The sequence below is a fragment of the Microtus ochrogaster genome, chromosome 1 (assembly GCF_000317375.1).
Source record: "Microtus ochrogaster isolate Prairie Vole_2 chromosome 1, MicOch1.0, whole genome shotgun sequence".
Classification (NCBI taxonomy): domain Eukaryota; kingdom Metazoa; phylum Chordata; class Mammalia; order Rodentia; family Cricetidae; genus Microtus; species Microtus ochrogaster.
The window spans coordinates 12,931,746-12,953,501 of NC_022009.1; the positions used below are offsets into that span (position 1 = coordinate 12,931,746).

Sequence of the window (21,756 nt, forward strand, 5' to 3'; positions counted from 1 at the left end):
AAAAAAAAAAAAAAAAAGAAATCCCATTGTCACATCCTACTCCGTTTTCCCAAAGATGTTCGCATTTGCTTCTGAAATCTACACCGAACACAGGTTATGTACACCAAGCACAAACTTCAGGGAGGTTTCTGGTAGCCATTTCTAGAATGTTTTCATTCACAAGACTGCTGAAATACCTCATTGCTCTCAGAAGTAAAAAGATAGTTCAGGGTGCTGGAGTCACCAGGATAAGCATGCACTCTGGGAAGAAAAGCAGCTACCAAATTTCAAGCCTCCTCCAGTGCAAGCATGCAGCTAAACCACTGTTTCTTCCTGCAGCAAAATAAAACACAGGGCCGGTGGGTGCTTTGCTTTCCCATAAACCTGAGGGCTGACTTCTAGTGAGCTAGACTCGAGAACAGCACCATGTATAGTAAAGGTCTAGCTTTATAGGCAAAGGTAATCCCCTAAGTCTCAGCCCATTGGTCTCCCTGCTTTACAAAGCTATATGAGATGGGGCTTTGGGGCATTTCTCTGTCTCCTAATGGAAATCCTTCTGTTGTGATTAACCTTTTCCTTTAACTCTTCCTCTCCTCCTGCTCATTCTCTCCTTTCCTCATTGTTTTCCTTCTGGTGGGAATTGGGTCTTGTGGCACAGCCTCTGCTAGCCATGATCGTCTCAGATTTCTCCTTCCTCCGTTTCTTAACTGTTAGAATTACAAGTATGTACTGTCTGGCGCCCAGTTTGTAATAGTTAATCTTGATTGTCAACTTGCTTGAATTGAGAGATGCATGCCTAGGAGATTAGCAGAGAATTATTCTTGGCTGTCTGTAGGAGCACTTCCAAAGATGATTGTCATGTGGGATAGTGACCAAAGTTTAAAAAGCCTTCCTTGAATGATCAGCCCTGCCCATTCATTATGAGCAAGCTTCAGTCTACCTGAGCAAGGGTTTCTGGTACTGCTGCCATAGTGTGGGACCTCACCTCTGCAGCCTCAAACTGGGACTGTAACATTGGTTGATACATCAGCCACACTGCAGGGTGCTTTTAGGCCATCAGTCCCAAACTGGGATGGTGTCATTAGTCTCCCTTGTATGACTCTTCCAGTTTCTTGAACTAACTGAGCAAATACCAGGTTCTCTGTTTCTCTGGCACAGTAGGGCCAATCTCCACACATGTAAGCCAATTTAATACCTCCCCCCTTTACAATTAAGTATCTAGTCTGTCCATTTTATTCCTCTGAAGATCCTTGGTCAATAGGTCTTCATCAATCACTGCATAACCTGGTACAACTCAGAAGTTATTAAAATCAACATATTTTGTTGTACATCTAGAGTGATCAGTCCCACACATCTATAAGTGTTAAGCTCAATTGTTTCTTCATGTTTAACTTTAAAAAAAAATAAACTTGTGAGTATGGATCAATTGTTGACATCCTTCTGCAATTCATATACTGAGATCATAACTTCTGGTCTGGCTTTAGCTTTAGACATGGCTTCTACATAGGAAAATGACAAGAGCCATAGTGATGCCAAGAATAATCAGTAGATCTATTAAAAAGAAATACCAAAATTCCCTTTGTTCACTCCCTCCATGGAGAACACCAGCAGAAAGGGCACATGAGCCCGCAGTGAGAAGGTGTTCCCTAGAGGAATGGCTATCATCAGGCCATAACCCCAACCCCTTAGGTTGGTCATTTTAGCTTCTGTAAGTGTGAACAAATCAAGTTCCATAGTTTAAGCCACTGATTAGTTTTATGTTGTAGTAGCCAAATACTGGACCTATATGAGATATATGTGAATCTGAGCATTAAGTTAACACTGATTCCAGATTCCAAATTAGCCCTGAGCTGAGTGCTAGAGCGTACAGTACTCGGGAGTCTGAACCCGCAACTACTCCCAGGCAAGCAAGGAAGGTGCTTGGCTAATACAACTGAAGGGCAGTTTTCAGTTTGGCATCATTTTCTGTTGGTATCCAGTGGATTCCACTCTACAACCGCTATAGGAGTATTAAACACACTTTCTCTAGTACCACTTGGTTTAGAACTTTCATGATGGTGGAAAATTCAGCAAAGTCATGGAGTGAAAAAGTGTGACCACCAGTCTTTATCTAGAGCCGCGGTTTTCAAGCTGTGGGACCCCTTTCGGGGTGCTTATCATATATCCCGCATATAACATATTTACACTGTGGTCCATCACAATGGAAAGCTACAGTTATGAAGGAGCAACAAAATAATTTTATGGTTGGGGGTCAGCATAACCATATTAAAGGGCCGCAGCAATAGGAAGATTGAGAACCACTTATTAAGAGCCATAAAGGAGTCTATATCTGTAAATATAACCCCCGCAAGGAAATTAAACAGGAAGTACTCCTTTGATAGATATTTTAGCCTCCATTAACATTATGTAATGTGGCTTAGTTTTTGTTCTTATCATAATGTAGTTTACAACATTTTCCTTTGCGAATTTTAGAACTGGATGGATAGTAATATTGGTTCTCGGCCCCAACAAAAAGCCATTCTCTACACAACTCCATATGCCTCGGCGCCACCAGCTGAGCCAATTTCAGGGCTCTTTAGTTCTACAGAAACACAACTCTCCCTGCTTCTCATTATTTTTAGTGCTCATGATTGTCATCTTTTGTGATAAATTTGTCTATGTTTTCATAGCTTTTAATGTAAAGGTTAATAAGCAATGTTTCATGTCCAATGGGAGAACTTCTCATTCTATGTACTTATTCTAAGTGATGTAGTAACCAGCACAGTTCCTAAGATACTGACATGAGAGCAAAGAGCATAGCAGAATGTGGATGGTGATACAATATTTTTTCATGTGCCAGCATACCACTCCTTAAATGATGTTGATGTGAAATGCATGTGCTTTTGTTACTGTGAAGTCCTTTGCAATGCAAATGACAGAGATGCCAACATCCACTGTTGATCTTGGATCATACTTGGGTTGGAATCCTACTCACAGATGGTAAGCATGACATACAGCTTGCTTTGTTTGCCTGCTTGCTTGCTTGTTTATTTGGGGCTTTCTGCTCATTTGTACTGAAGCACGGTGTGAAACACATTGAAATCAATCTCTACCTCACAGGTGAGCTCATACTATCTGTCTTCTTTCTTAAGACTAAACATAATCAAGCAACAAACATTATAATCTCCCACAAAGGGCTTTAAAGATGTATCTTTAGTCTCTCCTAGAAATTGTCTCATAAACAAGACAAGAGCAATGGCAATATCAATGGGCATATTAACATGGAACAGGGGAAGTTCCCCAGGGTCCCACCTTTATTCACAAGGCTTTTTAATCGATATCGAATAGTAGAAATGTTGACAATACTAGACTCAAATAACTTAGATACCAGTAAAAGCTTTGACACCAACTTTCTATGTAAACATGAGTGAATCCCTTCAGGTTCTTAGTTTGTTTATTTTTTACCTATAATGAAATCAATCAAAATATTTCTTATTCTTGATAATCCTCTCTTTGAAGTGAAATCTTAAACCCTGTGTTGTCATCACCCTTCTAGACTCCCCTTATCCCATCTCTTGAGATAAACTGTATCATCCCTTTGGTGCCCCTTTTAAACCTGAGTGGATCCTTTCACAGAACTTCCCTGTATCTATGATGATCTCTATTCTGTGGTCTCCTGGACAGCAGACCCTGGTCCTCTCCCCAGTGCCCCCATGACTGTTAGTAGGAAGGTGTATTGAATATACACTGAGCTAACCAGTGCTTTCTGTGACACACTTCAGCAAAGTGTCTTGTCAGAATATGTACAGAAAATAGCAAACGCAATCTCTCACTCTTCTTATTTAAGTAGTTACTCTGGAGGGAAATATGTTCCTGCTATCTTGAAAGTGAAGAAAATATTCAGAAATAATTCGCAATCTCAGCCAAGCTTAATGTAGCCGTAAGTGCTAATGTAGCATTTATTTTAAGCTCCAAGGAAATGAAATTCTCTTGACAGCCTCATGTACAAATATACCTACCAACTTTTAAATGGCTCATTTTCTTATATTCATAAAATGTAATGTCTGTGGGCTTCAGCAATTTTTTACAGAAAAGGGTTCCAACAAAATTACCAATGTATCTGCATATCTGAGAGACTGAGAATACAGATTTCTTATTAACCTTTATAAATGGTTCATTGTTGGTCCTCAAAACTATCTCTAGCTTGAATGACCAACTAGAAGTCACAAGAACAGCACAGAGTTACAGTAGTGGCTGTGACCTACTGCAGCCTAAGTATACAAAGCCAGTTTAGCAAAAGTAGGTTTGCATGGGAGAGGTTGGCAAAGCTACAGAAGAGCATCCAGCATCCTCTCTCTAGTTCATCCAGTAAGAGTTACGGAAGTGTATGTGAAATGTTGTCAACCATAAAATTCACTAGGGATACAGTATCTGGGGAGCGTACATGTAGGCATCTTCTCCCCAGCTTGTACCAAAATTCCACAGAATAAAATAAAGACATCACAATGCTTATATAAACCATATTATCTGAATAAGCAATTTAAGCACAGAAAGTGACTCACTAGCCAGAGTGGTAGGAATCACCTACAATCCAAATCCCCCCGGTTAATTGTTTAAGGACACTTTAAAGGACATCTGTGACTTCTGCATTCAATCTGGTTTTTATGTCATCAACACTGCTGAAGAACCACTAGGTAGAATGATTTAAATACAATGAATTTAAGAGTCCAGTGGGAGCATTTTGGAATCTATCACCCACACTGAGTGTGTCAGGTGTTGTGGGAACTCCTTCAGCCAATGGCTTTTAAGATGCTGGCTTATTTTGGGTGTGGTCTCATGTACTAAATATAAGTGCAGACAAAAAGCGTGAGCATGCCTTTTTGTTGCTAGATTTGGTTCCAGATTCCAGCACATGCAGAGAATTGCGGATCGCTACCCTGACTGTGAGTTTATCCCTAATTAAGTAGACCTTTGTTATACTCAATTCCTGGCTATTGTGGAACTCTTTGGTACCACTACAAAGTGGCACCAACTATCTCAGACCTGCAGATGGTTCTGAGTCCACTACACACTCATTCTTTCACATCCCCAGAAACAGCATCATCTTGAACTGGTTAAATGTAGAAATACGTAAATAAATTCAGCAAAAATTTCAACTCTGATGCCCTTTCTGACTATGTCTAAACTCAGAATAAACCAGGAAAGTGTATTCTCATCACAGAAAACAGTATACCAACCAAGTTCTTTTGTGCACAAGAGGCTTAATCTTCTGTTGTCTGGTGAAGTATGTGGGCTCTTTTAGGAAGAGTTTCTTTAAAAGCATAAAATTAAACAGTGATAACCAAAACAAAATTAGGAATATCTTAATATCTATGTTTTAGGCACAAATTTTATTGAAGTAGCCAACCAACATCTAATTGCATTTAAGACCCACCCCATGAGACAGATCCTATCCCTTAAAAAATAAATAAAATACAAGAATTTTATTATCATTTAAACATCTCAAGTTTCCAATACCATGAGATAAGAGGCTCCTTAATATATTCACAACCTGTTGGGCCAAAACTAAACAGACACAATTTTTTATTTGTGCAGAAATTTTAGAACTAATAAATTAAATTTGCTTTATTACTAATTTTTATTATTTACTGAAGTATTTTGATTTTACATAAAGCTTATACTCCAATTTCCCTCTGAGCAATGTTTGAAGGAAACCAGCCTGGCCCCCAATAAAGCAGTTTCCGACCTGAGTGAGAAGCAGGAGCTTTGACCTTCAGTGTGAACTCACTCGTTTTCACACTCACTGCCAGTCTGTCCTTGCTCCTGCGTGCTCTCTGCCTGGCTCTGAAACCACTCTTATTTGTATGATAGTTTCTGGTTTATAGTGGCCCTCAAATAAGGGATCTGTGCTTTCTGTTAAAGGCAGAAAGGCTTCTATTTGTACGGCTAGTTTCCATCTTCACCCAGCCCTCTGCATCCAGCAGCAGACACATGTAGATCCCATGGGTAGCCAGTCGCTTGTCTGGGAACATTTTCTAGAAACACAACAGTGTTTGTTTATTAGCCTATTCATATTGAAGGCCTTTTATAAGAAGAAGGGCAGAGAGTCCATCCCTCCCTGTCCCACATTAAGGATGCAGTGAGAAGGTAGCTATCTGCAAGCTCAAAAAAAAAGAACCCTCACCATAGAATCAAACGGACCAGACACTCAGTTCAGGCTTCCTAACGACCAGATTGAAAAATTCTTATTTAAGACAGTCCACCTTTGAGATACTATATCCCATTCTCAGAACCTCTGCCTTTCCATGGGTGAAATGATGGCTGTTGTGCCTTATTTGCTTTGCTGGCATTTAATACGATTGATATACAAAACGTACTGAAGTTCTTGGTTTGATTCTGTTATGGCTGACTAGTGTAGGAGGATGGTCTTGTGCTACAATGGTAAAACTGAATAGTTGAGGTAGGCATACATCCTAAGGTTTTCACTGTCTGTGCCTTGATTCACAAAGTTTGCTAATCCTAGCTCTAATTGTTGTATAAAATTACCTGAACATTATTTTTACATGAACTTTTAAAATAGAAGAGTGAAAGACTTAAGTTTCTTTTAAGGGAAACCTCATTTGTATAGCAGGAGATGAGGGCAGGGAAGCAAAGAATCACCCAGTTCTTCTCTAGCATAGCCATGGAAAACCACATACTCGATGTCTCCGCTGAACCAATGCATCAATTTATAAAGTGGTCAGAGCTGTACTTCAATACAGCTGAGAAACTGGATTCAAAATCTAATCCTCTGCTTACTAGAACTATATTCTTACTCAGTGGCCATGGCCACTATGAGATCCATAGCTCAGTTACACAAGTGAGTGACAATCGTTCGACACAATTGTTCTTACAATAACAGCAAGAACATCCTCATTCTTTTACAACTAGTAAAGTGATGGGGACTAAAGTAAATGAGCAAATGGGACATCCTACAAACTGTGGAGCATGTGTCTGTGAAAGATGTCTATGGAAAAGCCTGGCAGTAATTGTGGGAAGTTTGTAGAATCAAAGAATGGTTAAAATCCAGATCTTGACCGACAAATTATTTGGTTGGTGTAAATACCACTCTCTGAACCTTCACCTTCTTGTAGTTAAAATGGAGATTGTTACGATTTGAATGTGGGATGCTGACTTTAATAATATTATCATACATAAAATACTTATGCCTAGACACATAAAATAGGCTGTTTGAATGGTAGTTGGTATTACTAATCTTTGAAGACACTCTTTCACAGTTCTCTTTCACAGTTTTTTTTTTTTTGGCTGAGAATAAAGTGGCAGAGACTGGCAACACATCCTTTTCTCCGGTTAGCCAAGTTACTAAATAACCCAAAAGAGCAGAAGGATGGGATTGTGAATGAGATTAGAATCATTATCAGAATGAATAGAATTCAAAGGCAATGCAAGTTATAACAGACTGAAAATGGGAGAAGCCATTCGTAACTTAGCACACTAGCACCTGTAGAGACAAGTATATGGTCCCCAGATCCTAATTAAAAAATAAAAACAAATGCATGTTCTTGGTCTGTAGCTTATTTTTTTAACTGGTGGAGCCTCAGTTATACAGGTTGTCAGCTATAATAACCAACAAAATGTGTGTGTGTGTGTGTGTGTTGTACCTCCTGCAGAGCTTGCTTTATGATTGACTTATTTTGATGAAACTTATATTCTATTTGTGATCTGTTTGAATTATTCCTTCTTAAGTCTGCCTTGCCACCATATCAGTTGGTATACTAGCTAGTTTTATGTCAACTTGACACAAGCTGTCATCTTAAATAAGGGAGCCTCAACTGAAAAAAAAAAGAAGTCTCTTTAACATCCAACTATGGGACATTTTCTTAATTAGTGATTAATGGGAGAATTTGCAGCCCATTGTGAGTGGTACCATCCTTGGGCTGGTAGTCCTGGGTTCTATAAGAAAGTAGGCTGAGAAAGTTATAATGAGCAAGCCAATAAGCAGTACCCAGTACCCAATCCATGGCTTCTGCATCAGCTCCTGAGTTGTGGAATACGACTTAAATAAGCAAATATCTGTTACACTTGTTTATGCTGCATTTGTTTGACAATATACGAATGTATTGCTTTGCCTGCCTAAGGCACCTGATTGGTCTAATAAAAAGTTGAACAGCCAATATCTAGACAGCAGGTCTGGTTGGCTGAGGGAGTAATAGCAGGAATTCAGGCTCAAGAGAGAAGAGACTAAAGGGGAAAAGAAACAGAGACACGTCAGGGCCAGCTAGGCATGCAGCCGAAGTCAGTCAAACATGGAATAGGACATAAAGGAAAGGCAAAAGTCCCTGAAGCAAAACAAATGAAGAGAAATAGGTTGAGTTAATTTATAAGAGCTAGTGGGAAAAGAATAAGATAAGGCCAAGCATTCATAACTAATGAGTCTCCTTGTCATGATTTGGGAGCTGGTTGGTAGCCCCAAAGAAAGCCTGCTATACTTCTGCCTCCAGGTTCCTGCCCTGCTTGAGTTCTGTTCTGACTTCCTTCAGTTATATACTACAGTGTGGCCATGCAAGCCAAATAAACTCTTTCCTTAGCTCACTCTTGGTCAGGATGTTTCATTGTAGCAATAGTAACCCTAACTAGGGCAGTGGGTTATTTAATATTAATTCCCCGGGCTCTGATTTCTTCACATGACTGAAGAAAGAAAAAAGTCCCCATCTTATGTCACAAAATGTCATACATATCAGATGAGATTTGATGTAAGAAATCTGTTTTGAAAAGGACCATGATAGTATGTATTCTACAAAATGTAATATAAGGGTTTAGGTCCCCTTACAGAATGGGGAAGAATTCCAAATGGGATCCATTTTGAAACAGTGTGACTATAAGAGCTTCAAATAGCTGTTTGTGGATGGAGACCTTAGAGCGGAAAGCAGAGTAAGGATGCAAGAACTGTGGGCTCCCTAACAGCAGGCAAAATATTTGATGCATGTTTGGGTCCTTCCCTTTCATCCATCCCCGGCTAAGGTCCAATTGTTGATGTTTCACGTGATGTGCACTTGAAGCTTTCTGAGCACAGGAGTCTGTGGTTCATCCCTCTTCTCTACAACCATTTGCTTGTCCCACAGATTCTGGATGGATATTCAATGACAATTTGTTAACAAACATATGAACTGAAACCTTGCTCTCACACAGATAAAGTGTTTGAAAAGTCAGTGGGATTCCCATTCCTACTGGCTTAGACGTCTCTTGGACCCTGAACAAGAATCTTGCACATTGATTTATTTCTATTTGTTTCTGTATTGCTACAGTGCGGACATTAATTTCTATATTGATGGGCTTGTTTGCCTTCACATTAGCTACAAGGAAGGTTTTAAGAGCCTGTTGAAAGGAAGGACCATTATTCCAAAATACTTCAGTATGGACAGGCAATCATTTTACGTGAAGTTCCTTAAGTGCAGTTATACAAATGTGTATTTCATTCTTGGCCATAAAAGAGTCTTAGTCAATGCCCGATGACCTATAAATCAGAGAGAGGAGGTTTCTTTATGCAAATAACTTTATGTCACACTCATCAATAAAGAAGCAGATGGTAATGAAGGTCAAATTTGCAGGAGCACCAGAGCAAATGAATCCCGTCTCTGTTTTCAGGGTATGTCAGTGTGGCGAACTCCTTTTTCTGACGGTGTTCTTTGAAAGAACTGAGGAAAAGGAAGCTTTGTGAATCGATTATGAGATGAGAAGATGGGTTTAAAGAGCAACGGGAATAGATAATGGGTAGCCACTTTGACTGACATTCCCAACTCGGAAGACATCCATACAATCAAAGAAAGATGCTGCTGTTCCTTTTAGAGTGGTGTCACAAAGTCCAGGAGCAAACCATATGTGAGGGGTATCCTTGGTTGCCAACTTCACTGCATTTGGAATTAACTAGAAACCAAGGGGCTGAATACCCCTATGAGGGATTTTTCTTCATTCTATTATTTGAAGTGGGAAGATTCACCCTAAATCTGGATCTTTTGAGGCAAGAAGATCCCCCTTAAATTTGGGCCACCTCGTCTGGTGGCAGTCTATATGAAGGACATGGAAAAAGGATAGCTGGACCTTTTCCATGTTTGTACTCACTCTCTTTGGCAAGTTCATTCCTTCACTGCCATTAGAGCCTATTTCTTTGGGACCCTGATGTATACTGAAGGCCGTGTGAGACACACAGCCTTGTGAACTCCACAACTCCTTGATTCTTGGACCTTGGACATTCTAAGCCCTGAGTAGTAATATACCATGCCATAGCACAGTTTCCAGACCCATTTGCTTTTTCCCAAGTCTGTTTTTCATTTTTCATCTTAAATAACAAAGACCCAAACATTTACTTAGATAATCAGAGTATCTTCTCCCTTTCAAAGTGAACAATATAAATAAAAGGAAAGAAAATGGCATCACTCTATGGAGACAGGAATGGACCACTTCAAAATGAAACCGTTTCCATTCTTGGCTGATAGAATATAATCTGCTACTGGGTACTCATAAGGGAATGTAGATACAACATACCCGCTTCCTTAGATTGCAAGTGAGAGTGAGGTTCCTTGAAAATGAGTTTGCAAACGCTGTGTAGAAGTCAAGGACCTTGAGCAAGGCTTCTCGCTTAATGATGTGCAGGTCACAGTAAGTCAGGGCCCGGACATTGGCACAAGCATGAGCAAGGGTGGTTTCCTTCCAGAAGATGTCTCCAAACACATCGCCTTTCCCTGGAAAGCAGGACAAGACAATAGGTTCAGCCACACCCACTGGTGTTATTCAGCTTAAGAGATCATGCTCATCTATAGAATTTAGAGCACCAGCCCCTCTGCATATACAGAACATTGCACAGCAACTTTTCATCATAGCAACACGCCCCAGGTTTCAGTTTCTGATGGAAAGCTGGTGTGGGTAGCATACATGCGATTCACCGGAGTAGTTAATACCCTCATTGTAACAAACAATTTCAATAGCGTTCGCATCATTACCTTTTCCCATCTGATTAGAAAGAGCAAAAATAACTTCTTTTTTTTTCTTTCTCACTCTCTCTAGGAAGAAAATTGGCAAAAAAACAAAATGCAGTCCAAGAATCTGTTGTTATATCATTTACAAATCTATGACAGACGCGATGTACGTTAAACCGAATTATTCATTATAACTTAGCATTGCACTCCAAGCACACTAAGACTTGTCAGGTCTCTGTCCTCAGAGCATGACCTTCTCTCCCCGTGCAATTAACCTGACAAGGTCGCAAGGTCTGGCTCAAGTGCGCCTTAACCCTGTTTCCTAAGGTTAAGAAACTAAACTGCTCCAGGTGGTGGTGGTGCACGCCTTTAATCCCAGCACTTGGAAGGTGGATCTCTATGAGTTCAAGGCCAGTCTGGTCTGCAAAGTGAGTTTCAAAACAGGCCCCAAAGCTACAGAGAAACCCTATATCAAAAAAAAAAAACAAAAAAACAAAAAAACAAAAAAAAAAACCACAACAACAACAATAACAAAAAGAAAGAAAGAAACTAAACCATGAGAAAATGGGAAATGGTGCGGGATACACACTTGTAATCCCACAGAACCAGAGAAATAGTCCCATGCAAGAGTAAAATGTAGATGTATCTCTAAAATTCTAAAAGTAAACGAATCACCTATTCACTTCAGAAGCCCCACCCCTAGATGCTCAAGAACATTGAACATTCCAAATCAGAAGCCTTAGTTTTACAAAGGGCTTGAGGAACTGTCAAATGTCAAAATTTAGCCATGTGCTTTCTTTGTTCTGTTTCTACCAATCTGTGTTAAGATGGAAGAGACAGCAGGAATATACTCCAGTGGGATGCACTTTTCTAGAGGCATTCCGTGGATGACTTGTTCTTTCCACATCCTAATCACACAGAGGAATAAATACCTATTTATACCGTGTAGATTCAGATCTGAACAGGGGGAAAAGAAGTGTTCCATAAACCCCCAGGCACAATAACACCAAGAGAAAGGAAAGTGTGTGTAAACCAGAGAAATGGGAGAAAGAAATGCACATAGAAACAAAGAAGCTGGTTGAGTAGATCACAGATTCTTTGCCCAAATGGGCAGCAGGGAGGCTCTTTGATGTAGTAGCAGAGGGGCCAACCTCAACAGACACTCTATGGTAGATGCAGAAGGTGCTCAGAGCACCATGTGAGCCGCAAGATCAGCATAAAATAACCATAGTAGCTACTTAACTCATTTTCAACAATCCACTGGTATTTCGACCCACTGAAAAATCCTTGCAGTTGGTGTCACTGTTAGTGACGCAGTTGTTCGATAACTACAGCTGTGCAAGAAAATAACATTAGAGGCTAAGTAGATAAATAATCAAGGGACACATTATTATGATAACTGGGGAGACCGATGACAGATACTTATATCATAATAACACATCGTATTACAATGATGAAATCGGTATGTGGCATTCTCGTTAAACTAGCAATTCTAAATAAAAGTATTCTAACTGCATAATCCGAGGTGCTAAATTTACTCGTGAAAATGCCCGCCAAACTAATATTTATTTATAATACTCCAACAAAGTGTAGTGAGATAAAGGTCAAGAGATGAATAAATTCTGAAACACTGGATAGCCACTAAGTAACACAAATCACATGAAATGGTATACAGAGCGCTCATATTACATAACTATGAAATCAGTACAATTGCATTTTATATACAACATGCCTGCCCTACCCTATCACTCATACATATACATAAAGCTTAGAAGCAAATGAATGAAACTGGAAGCTTCTCGCAGAACTATGGGGACAATGCGTGGGTTTCTCTTAAGTTTACATGCATTATTCTATAAAGAAAAGATGTTAATAGCAGTTGCAGTAGCACAGTCTCTAGTGCTAACAACATAAGTTTTTAAGAAGGCTTTTCAAATCCACCTCTACCTAGTTTGTGGTTTTTGTTTGTTTGTTTATTTTTATCTCTAATATGTTTACATATTCTATGTTTTCTTCAGACTCTTATTTTTCCTTAAAGAGAGGGAAAGAGGGTTAGATTTCTTCAGATTCATTTCTATGACAATTTCTCAAATTGATAATTATTTAATATATTTATATTTTAAGTATTTGGTAATTCTTTTCCCATCTATTCCACCATTTTTTAAAATTTATTTGTATACCTTATTCTGCCTGTTGGTCAGAAGAGGGGCAAGCACAGATCTCATTACAGATGGTTGTGAGCCACCATGTGGTTTCAGGGAATTGAACTCAGGACCTCTGGAAGAGCAGTCAGTGCTCTTAACCACTGAGCCATCTCTCTAGCGCCCTCAAATTGCCAATTATAATATCATTTCTGATCAATTTATAAGTGATCAGCTATGTGATTTTTCAGGTATGATATGCTCTGATACTAACTAATGCATTTGGCTCAGTAGTCTCAGTTCTAGGAATTAATAAAAAGATTAGAAGCATCTCAAGAAACACACAGGGAAATGTTATCAATCACGGGCTGACAGGTTAAAAAACATGCCATATATATATATATATATATATATATATATATATACTAAATTACAAAATATATGTAAAATATCAATGAATAAAGACTTAAATCAGTTGCGAAATAACATACAAAATGTTGATCTTAGGATACTAGATCAAAATTGATCAAATAATTACAGTGATGAATCTAGAAATCATTTGCTTCTTTTATGTTTTCCCAATTAAATTAATGGAGTATGGGTTTTTAAAGTATTCTTAGAATATTCTTAATTTCTTTTATGTCTGTTGTGATGCTTCCCTGCTCATTTCTGATTCTGTTATTTTGGGATGTCCATTTCTTTATTTTGATAAGTTGTGTCAAGGGCCTACTTTCATACCAACAGAATGTGTCATAACCAATAGTCCTGCCCACCTATAATACTAATAAATTACAACAATTACCAGTATAGTAAAATAACCCAAAGGGTACCATATTGGTACCCATATCTTGGTAGCAATCAACAACTCTGTAATTGGACTTAAGGCCTCTTTAATAAGAGCGAAATCATGCCTGGTACTAGAAACCCAACCAACTACCTGGGTCTAGTGAGGTCATGGTTCTTGAAGAAGAAACTACTTTACTAAAATTTCCTATCTGCCTCTAATAGCCGTAATAAAGTATGTAAATATAAAAATAAAGTACCAAGATTCAAAGTATTATCAAGAAATGTATTTTTAAAGAAATTTTTCATGAGAGAATTAAAGTGATTGTGTAATTATGCTATGATGTATATTCCATTATGATGTTATTAACTTGTCAATCAAGAACAAATTTAGATAAAACAAACAGCTAAAAGAAAGTACATTTAGTAATAAAACTAAAGGTTTCGAGTAATGTGTTCATCACTTTTTCTTTCTGTCATTTCACAGTTTACTTTAGAATGATTCTTTATAACCTTTATCAAAATGAGCAAAACAATTAAAGCATGTACAAATACAAACATTTTAAACAATGACAGCAAAATTAACTAATGTGGGTAACTCTTATCCTAGCCTCAGAATAGCCAATAAACAGTCATTGCTTGTTAGTGGAGACTAGGAGTTTAAAGGTACTCAATGAATGAACAGAGCTGCCTCTTATCAAAACAGATGGCTCTTCATTGTGCGAGCATTCAGATTTTAATTAGGTATGTTATCTAACTGAAATATTAAAGTTTTAACTCATTTATCCTTTGAATTTTTAAACAGGTGTCTTTTTGTAAAGCTGAGGATCAGACTCAGAGCCTCAAGCATGCTCACAATGAACCTAGAGCTCTACCACTGTGTTTCAAGCTCACTCTAAAATCTTCTACCTTTTTAGAATCATGGTGAAAATAACTATACACAAAAGAGTAATAAGAAACAAGAATTTTAACTCATGACAAATTTTGTCCCCTACTTCTGCTAAAAATATTAGAGAAATATAACAAAATTAACAAACATGGAGCATTCTGCACCCATCATCAATTTTTCATTATTTAATACCTGATACTAACCATTTCATGGCATAAAACTTCCCTGAGTATATGTGATATGTAAGCTAGATACCAGCTTAGTCGTTCATTTCAAATTATATTTTCTCTATCCAAGCAAGTCACCTAATACATGATTCAATTCACAGCAATCTTTTATTACACTTCTGGGAAGGTGGTCATGCACGTCAATGAATTATTTACCAGGTGTGGTAAAGCCCATTAATACTCTTCATCTTCAAGGCATATTATAAACTTTATACATCCTGAAGAAAAGCTACAAAATGTGGACATGTGGCAGTGTGCATGGGATGCCCAATAAAGATGCAGCCTATCTGCATAGCAAAGACTTTACATGCTTTCAGGCAAAGAAACGCCTATTCATGTTCATGACGATAGAAAGTCTGGTGGTAGTTTTTAGGTCAGTTCCTGCTGGGTACAATCATGTCAGCTGTAAACATTTTGATCTTAAGTATACTAGCCTCCCTCAAAGCCCTGAAATAGGATGGAACCTCACACTTCACAGGAAAGCTGTTGTTTGGTCTATTTATATTTTCTCAGTTCTTTGCATCAAGCCTTATGAAGAATTTCACTGATGAACCATGGGAAATGGAATTGAAAAAATAGAAATTAATGCTTGCTATCCACATAGTAAGAAACTGTAAAATGTGAAGACAAAACAGAGCTAGAATTACAACGTGTTTAAAGGAATACAACAGTCTATAACCTGTTTGGGAATTGTGATACCCTATGGGGCTAGTTTAACAGACAGATTTGGTTTTTTTTATCTTTGACAAATTATCTAGTGAGTTGATGATATGGGTTTTAAAATGCACAAAAATAACCACAATTATACATTGGTTAAAACAACTACCGTATCCAAAAGATCTTTTGAATTTTACTTGGGTAGTTCCTTGAGTGTGTTTGGAGCATGACCATGGTTCTAATTGATGAGTTTCCCATCTGATGAGAGTTTATTTCAGCTTTCAATGCCACATCACAGTCAATTACTGAGGGAATTCAGGGCAGGAACTCAAACGACAACAACCATGAGTCAGGAACTGATGCAGAGATCATGGGGGAGTGCTATGTAATGACTTTCTCACCATGCTTTCTTGTAGCACCCAGGACTATCAGCTCAAGAATGGCAATACCCACAGTGAGCTGAGCCCTCCCATATCTGACATCTTAATAAAGAAATTACACCACAGGCTTGCCTACAGGCCATTCTGGTGAAAATAATTTCTCAGTTGAGGTCCCCTGTTTCAAAATAAAGCTAGACTTTGTAAAATTGACATAGAACTAGCCAGCAAAGGTATATGTAGGTAATTAATTTATAACCAGGGTGAATCAAATTAATATATATTATCTCAGATAGTGAATGTGTGTATTTGTTTATGGGCCGGGAAAGTTAAAAAATCTCCTTATTTAACAAAAATCTCTAAAAACTACAGTAGATACTCAAAAGGAAGAACATGTAACCAAAACTTAGCACTTCAGGAATCCCCCAAATCATATAGAAAGAATAGAAGTAGAGAAAGAAACAAGGGGGATACAAAATGCTAGAAGACAAGTAATAAAACAGCCATTATCTACCTATCAATAAGAATGTTGAATGTAAATGCATGTAACTGTCCAATCCAAGACACAAAGGGGCTAAATAAAATCAATATCAGTTATGGCTAGAGGTGACTCTAATAATAACAGAGCCTGATAAAAATAATAATAACCGTATGCTGATGATAGTTGACAGATTTTATTTTTGAAGACACTTAAAAGCAGACTGAAAGTGTATACGATTGTGATTAAAAGGGAGCAAGGGTACCGATATAAGATAGACTTCTAGAAAACAATGACCACCAGCAACAGAGAAGGTCCTTGCTTAATGATAAAGGGACAAATTGTGAAGGATGCTATAAATATATGCAGTAGCGGAACATAGATAAAATAAATATTCTTTGACAGAAGGAAAAGAAGGAACCAGTAATATAGTATTATTCAGAGATTTCAATACCTCACATTCAACAATGGTTTCATCAACATAATTGAAAGTTAACAAGGAAACATTGGACATGAATGGCACTTGCTTAATTTATTAATCACTGCATCACTATAAGTAAGCATGGAAGTCAGCTTATAAGTTGTATTATGAACACATATTTATAGACATATTCAGCTTAAATTTTTCTTATTTATGTTTTTAAATTGACCTTGACTATTTACAAACTGTAAGTGCTATCGGGAAATATTTTAAAGAAGAAAGGAAATAAGTTGACAAGTATTAAAGCTAAAAGTTTTCCAGGTTTGTTAGAATATAATCCTTTCTACATATTTATTTTCAGTTTGCATATGCATACAACTCAGTAAAGAGCATGGTAGAGAAAAGGCATGTCACAAGCCACTAACAAGGAAGGCAAGAGCAGGGTCTGAGCATCCTCGTCATCTGTGAAAGTGGTTCTATTTAATCCTTGAGGCTGGAAAGTCATTGTAGAAATCCCAAGGAGATGGGTGTGATGCCCTGGATGATGGCTATGATGGCAGAGTATACAGAACCAGGGATTGAAGCTGAGGGCAGACTGTGGGCAGTCACAGCTTTGAACAAAAACTACAAGAGCAGTAATAATAGGAACTGATAGTAAATCTAATATTAAGAGAGCCAAAGAAGAAACCTGAGAAATGGCTCAGTCAGTGAAGTACTTTGCTTGCAAGCATGAGTATTTGAGAGTGCAATCTCCACAAGTCACCTAAAATAAAGTTAGGCATTGTGGTACACACTTTCCAGAGATGGAAAGTAGAGACAAGGAGATACATGAGGCTCAGTGGCCAGCTGGCCTCACTTACTTGGCAAGTTCAAGACCTGTTAGAAATGCTGTCTCAGAAACCGAGGTGGACAATACATGATGAACAGCACTCCAGGTTGTCTTCTCTTTTTAGTGCTTATGTACACAGACACACACCCATGCACGCATGCACACATGTGTGTACAAACACATACAAACACACAGGATACAATAAAAGGACTTAGTTTAAAGGATGCTGTGGAAAGGGTTTGAAACTAGCAGGAAGATAAGGGCTTGTATGTCTCTAGTGATATTTGTCACATAAGGGCAAATATCAGAGCCCTAGATAAAAGATGTCATAAACATTTCTTAAACTGTTCAAATCAATGCCATTGAAAATGCAGCGAACACGTGCTCCAAGAAAAAAGAGCAAATCTGCTGACATTACTGGCACTTGTCTTCATAATATGCAGGTCAAATCTACATGTTTCATGGTTCATTTTTTAAAAGGGCATATGGAAAGAGAACAAGGAAGAAAGAGAGTTAGTTCTGGAAGCTTAGGGCACAAACCCCTTGACATCTAACAGCAAGGGTACAGGGAAAAACAATAACCAAAGTTCAATGTCACATTTTCCCAGTTCTCAGAATGACAAAATATTATTCATTTATATCTTGGATTTGATTTTTTGTTTGGAATAAAATGAAGGCGTAGATTTTGAATTTTAAAAAACAATAATTTGTGTTTTTTCTGAAAATGCACAAATGTTTACAAGACATGACTCTTCAAGAACCAATTCCAAGTAAAGTAAAATTTGGGCCCCACTCATCTTTCTCATTTTTCTAGATTCACTTGCCCTCCATCTTTCTTCCTTATGCCTCTGCCTCTCAAGCTCCCAAGGGCACCACACCCCTCATCTCAGGTGGGGATGCTAGTCTCTACGAACTCACAGTTCTCTTGGGAATTTGAAGTTAAAGTTAAAAAGCCATAAGACAGAGGTTTTCTTGGTTTAAGATTCTAACCCTATGATTCTAAGAATCAATAAAGATGAGCAAAAAGCAGATCTGTGAATAAAACAAAAACCTGAATCTCAGGAGCAAGGCCTATTGTTGGTAGCAAGCTACTATTTGAACAGTCCCTGAAAGGTACAATATACTTGTCAAGACATGTAGAAGTAACCTGGCTATTTCAACCATACCAACAAATCTATTCACGTTAAGTAATTATAGAGTAGGAACTGAAAAGTAAAAAGACATTAATGAAGATAAATATGTATGCATCATGAACTTAATTTGGAATTCTTTGTGTTTCATACAAAGTGGGAAGGTCACACACAAAAAAAATTGCATGGAGGTGTAAGAACTGAAAAGAACTTCAAGTTGGAAAAAGACATCAACTGCAATTATATTCATATGCCCTATTTAGAAAAAAAAAAACATCCTGAAACCATCCCCAGTATGGAAATGAAGGCATTTGTTGACTGCATTTTTTTCTCTTTCCTCTAATTAGTTATACTTCAGAACTTATTAAACCACTTCAGAACTGACTCATTTAACCGCTTGACACCTTGGACACACAAAAAAATTATGCCCTACGAAGAGACTGCATAGAAGCCAGGATCTGACCCCAAAGAACCTGAATCCAGAGGTTTGAATTAATTTGAACATGACCTCCCTTCTCTAGCCTTCCTTTCTCTACGGCAGATTCCATAATAAGGAAAGCAAGGCTACTGAATGAAGTTATACAAAATTTGACAAGTGACTCATCAGGCTACAAGGGAAGGGGGAAGTGAATGGGGAGAAGAAGGGAGAGAGGGGGAGGGGGGGAAGAGGGTAAGGTAGGGGTGAAGAGGAGAGAGGAGTGATAGGAGGCAAGAGCTCTCGTAGGGGAAGGGACAGGAAGGGAAATGAAAGGTAAGGACAACAAAGGCAGACGATAGATTACCTGGTAATTTTTGAAATTTCTTCCAACTTGGAATTATTTCAAAGGAAGTTAATAAATAACTTAAAAGCAACAAGAAGAAAGGAGAGAGAAAGGAAGGGACAGTCATCGCACGCCCGTGTGATTGGTGAGTTAGCTAGCCACCACCTCTCCTCTGCTCTGGAAGCATTGTTCCAGAGTCTTAAATGTTAAAAATTGTACTCTAATTGCCTCTTGGCGGAAGTAATTCCTCTTAAGGTCCCATTAAAAAAATATAAAAGGAAGAAGGCTGTCAGAGAGGTATCCACAGAATTCGACTCATTAATTTAGATAGGACTCATGTGAATCCCTAGACTTGGGAGAAGATCAAAAGCACACGCTCACATAAATAAAATGTGGCAGATAAATGGGACCAGCCTGAAACCTGGGGGGGGGGGGGGCTGTGTTCATTTCATGGTGTCATTGGCCAAAGCCAGAAGCCATTTCCTTTTCAAACGGGAGGAAAATGCACTTTTTCTGTCTGTCCTGCTGAGCAAACAGCTCCATTTGAACAGGCCCAAGTCAGAGGCACTGTCCTTGCTGCTTTTTCCAACCCTTTAGAGTGGTTAACGAGGGGTAGGGTAATGAAAGAAATGAAGCCAAGTAAATGATGGTAAGGAGTCCACAGCACTCACTTCCATACCATGTTTGATGCCTGTTTACCCATCATCCCTACTGACAAGATCATTAAGGAGAAAACAAATGCATTTGTTCACTGGGTGGGGGATGTGTTTTATCGTCTTCTTTAAGCACACAGGAGTGGTCATAGCATGGATATCCTCCACTTTAGCACAAAGGGTTGTTCTGGTGATGTGAGGCTTCCGTGAATGACTCTTTTCTCCTCCAGCAGACCAAAGCTAAACACCAAGCAGCAACATCAAGAACTTGCTGATTCCCAAGCCTTCTGCTATTTCCTTGCAATAATATTTAAAGAGAAATAATTCCAGCAAGAGACTTAACAGTAGCCATACTATTCTTTCAAACAGTTAAAGGTTGCTTGGCAAACACTGGTATTCTATTCTTTGCAGCCCCAATTCATTTTCTACTAGTTTTTACAGAAACCACTTTCCAGCAAAAGGTCATTTCTTCTCCATTCTGAATTCTGTATTTTTCAAATAATTGTACTTTTTGAAATCAGGTTTTCTTTTTTATTTGTTTTTTTTCCCTCAGATTCCACATTGATTTTCATTTTTGCCTTTGCAGTGTCTAGCACCCACCAGTCACTCTTTCTCTCATGAGAATCAGTCAGGCTACGGTAGGTTGACCTCGGTAGCAAAAAATAAAAAAATAAAAAATCCAATAGTTTAAAGATTGAACTCATTTTTCATGAGGCACAGGCCATGAAAAATATGATCAAAATGAAGCTGACAGTGTGCAACTCTTAAGTTATTTTACTTGAGAGAAACACAAGCTCACGTGACCTCCCATTTTTTCCTTCTCTCTCTGTGTGGATTCCATGAACCTGCTGCAGGTATTTGAGCAGAAAGTGATCTAGAGATTCATTCAGCAAGTTTGTTTACTAAAACGTGCACCTTACACTAGGGCCACTGTATGTTCAGTTGTTTTGTTTTTTTTGTTTGTTTGTTTGTTTTAATTCTGTCAGATTCGTGGAGTGTTACCTCGTTGGTGTTGCTCTGTTAGGATTCTTACCTACTAAGTATCTGAACTTTAGAATAAATTTATCGTCAGCCAACTAATTTTTCTGGGTAAAGAAAGCAGATGAATGGGACCGGCTTTACAACCCTAAATTTCATTTCCTCCCATTGTGTTTGCTCCTGTGAGTCTCATTAGCCTCCTCAGCACCATCTTCTTCATAATTCACCCACCACCATGAGGCAGGACCACAGGGAGTAGGATGATGTGTATTCCACCCTCTCTTTATTACTAACTAGCTGGGCAAGTCTTCGTACTTCCTCAGCCCTTGCCAGGCTTTTTCCTAAAGGCAGAGGCTGACTAGTCAGATCTATGGCCCTCAAGAACAACTCCCTGCATTGCTACTCTGAAAATAGTTCCAAAAGTAAATTCCCATGGGCTCCTGGGAGCCACTCTAGGGTCAAGTCTCTTGCCAACCCTAAGGTGGCTCCCTTAACTAAGAA

General features: G+C 38.5%; 1 protein-coding gene across 1 annotated transcript in view; it reads right to left on the reverse strand.

Annotated features, from left to right (window-relative positions):
• The window catches only part of Kcnh5 (potassium voltage-gated channel subfamily H member 5), a 314,460-nt gene that overhangs the window by 66,444 nt on the left and 226,260 nt on the right, over nt 1-21,756 (reverse strand). Inside the window, exon 10 of the mRNA XM_005343212.3 lies at nt 10,501-10,697. Within this exon, the coding sequence (XP_005343269.1) occupies nt 10,501-10,697 (197 nt within the window). The remainder of the gene's footprint in view (nt 1-10,500; nt 10,698-21,756) is intronic.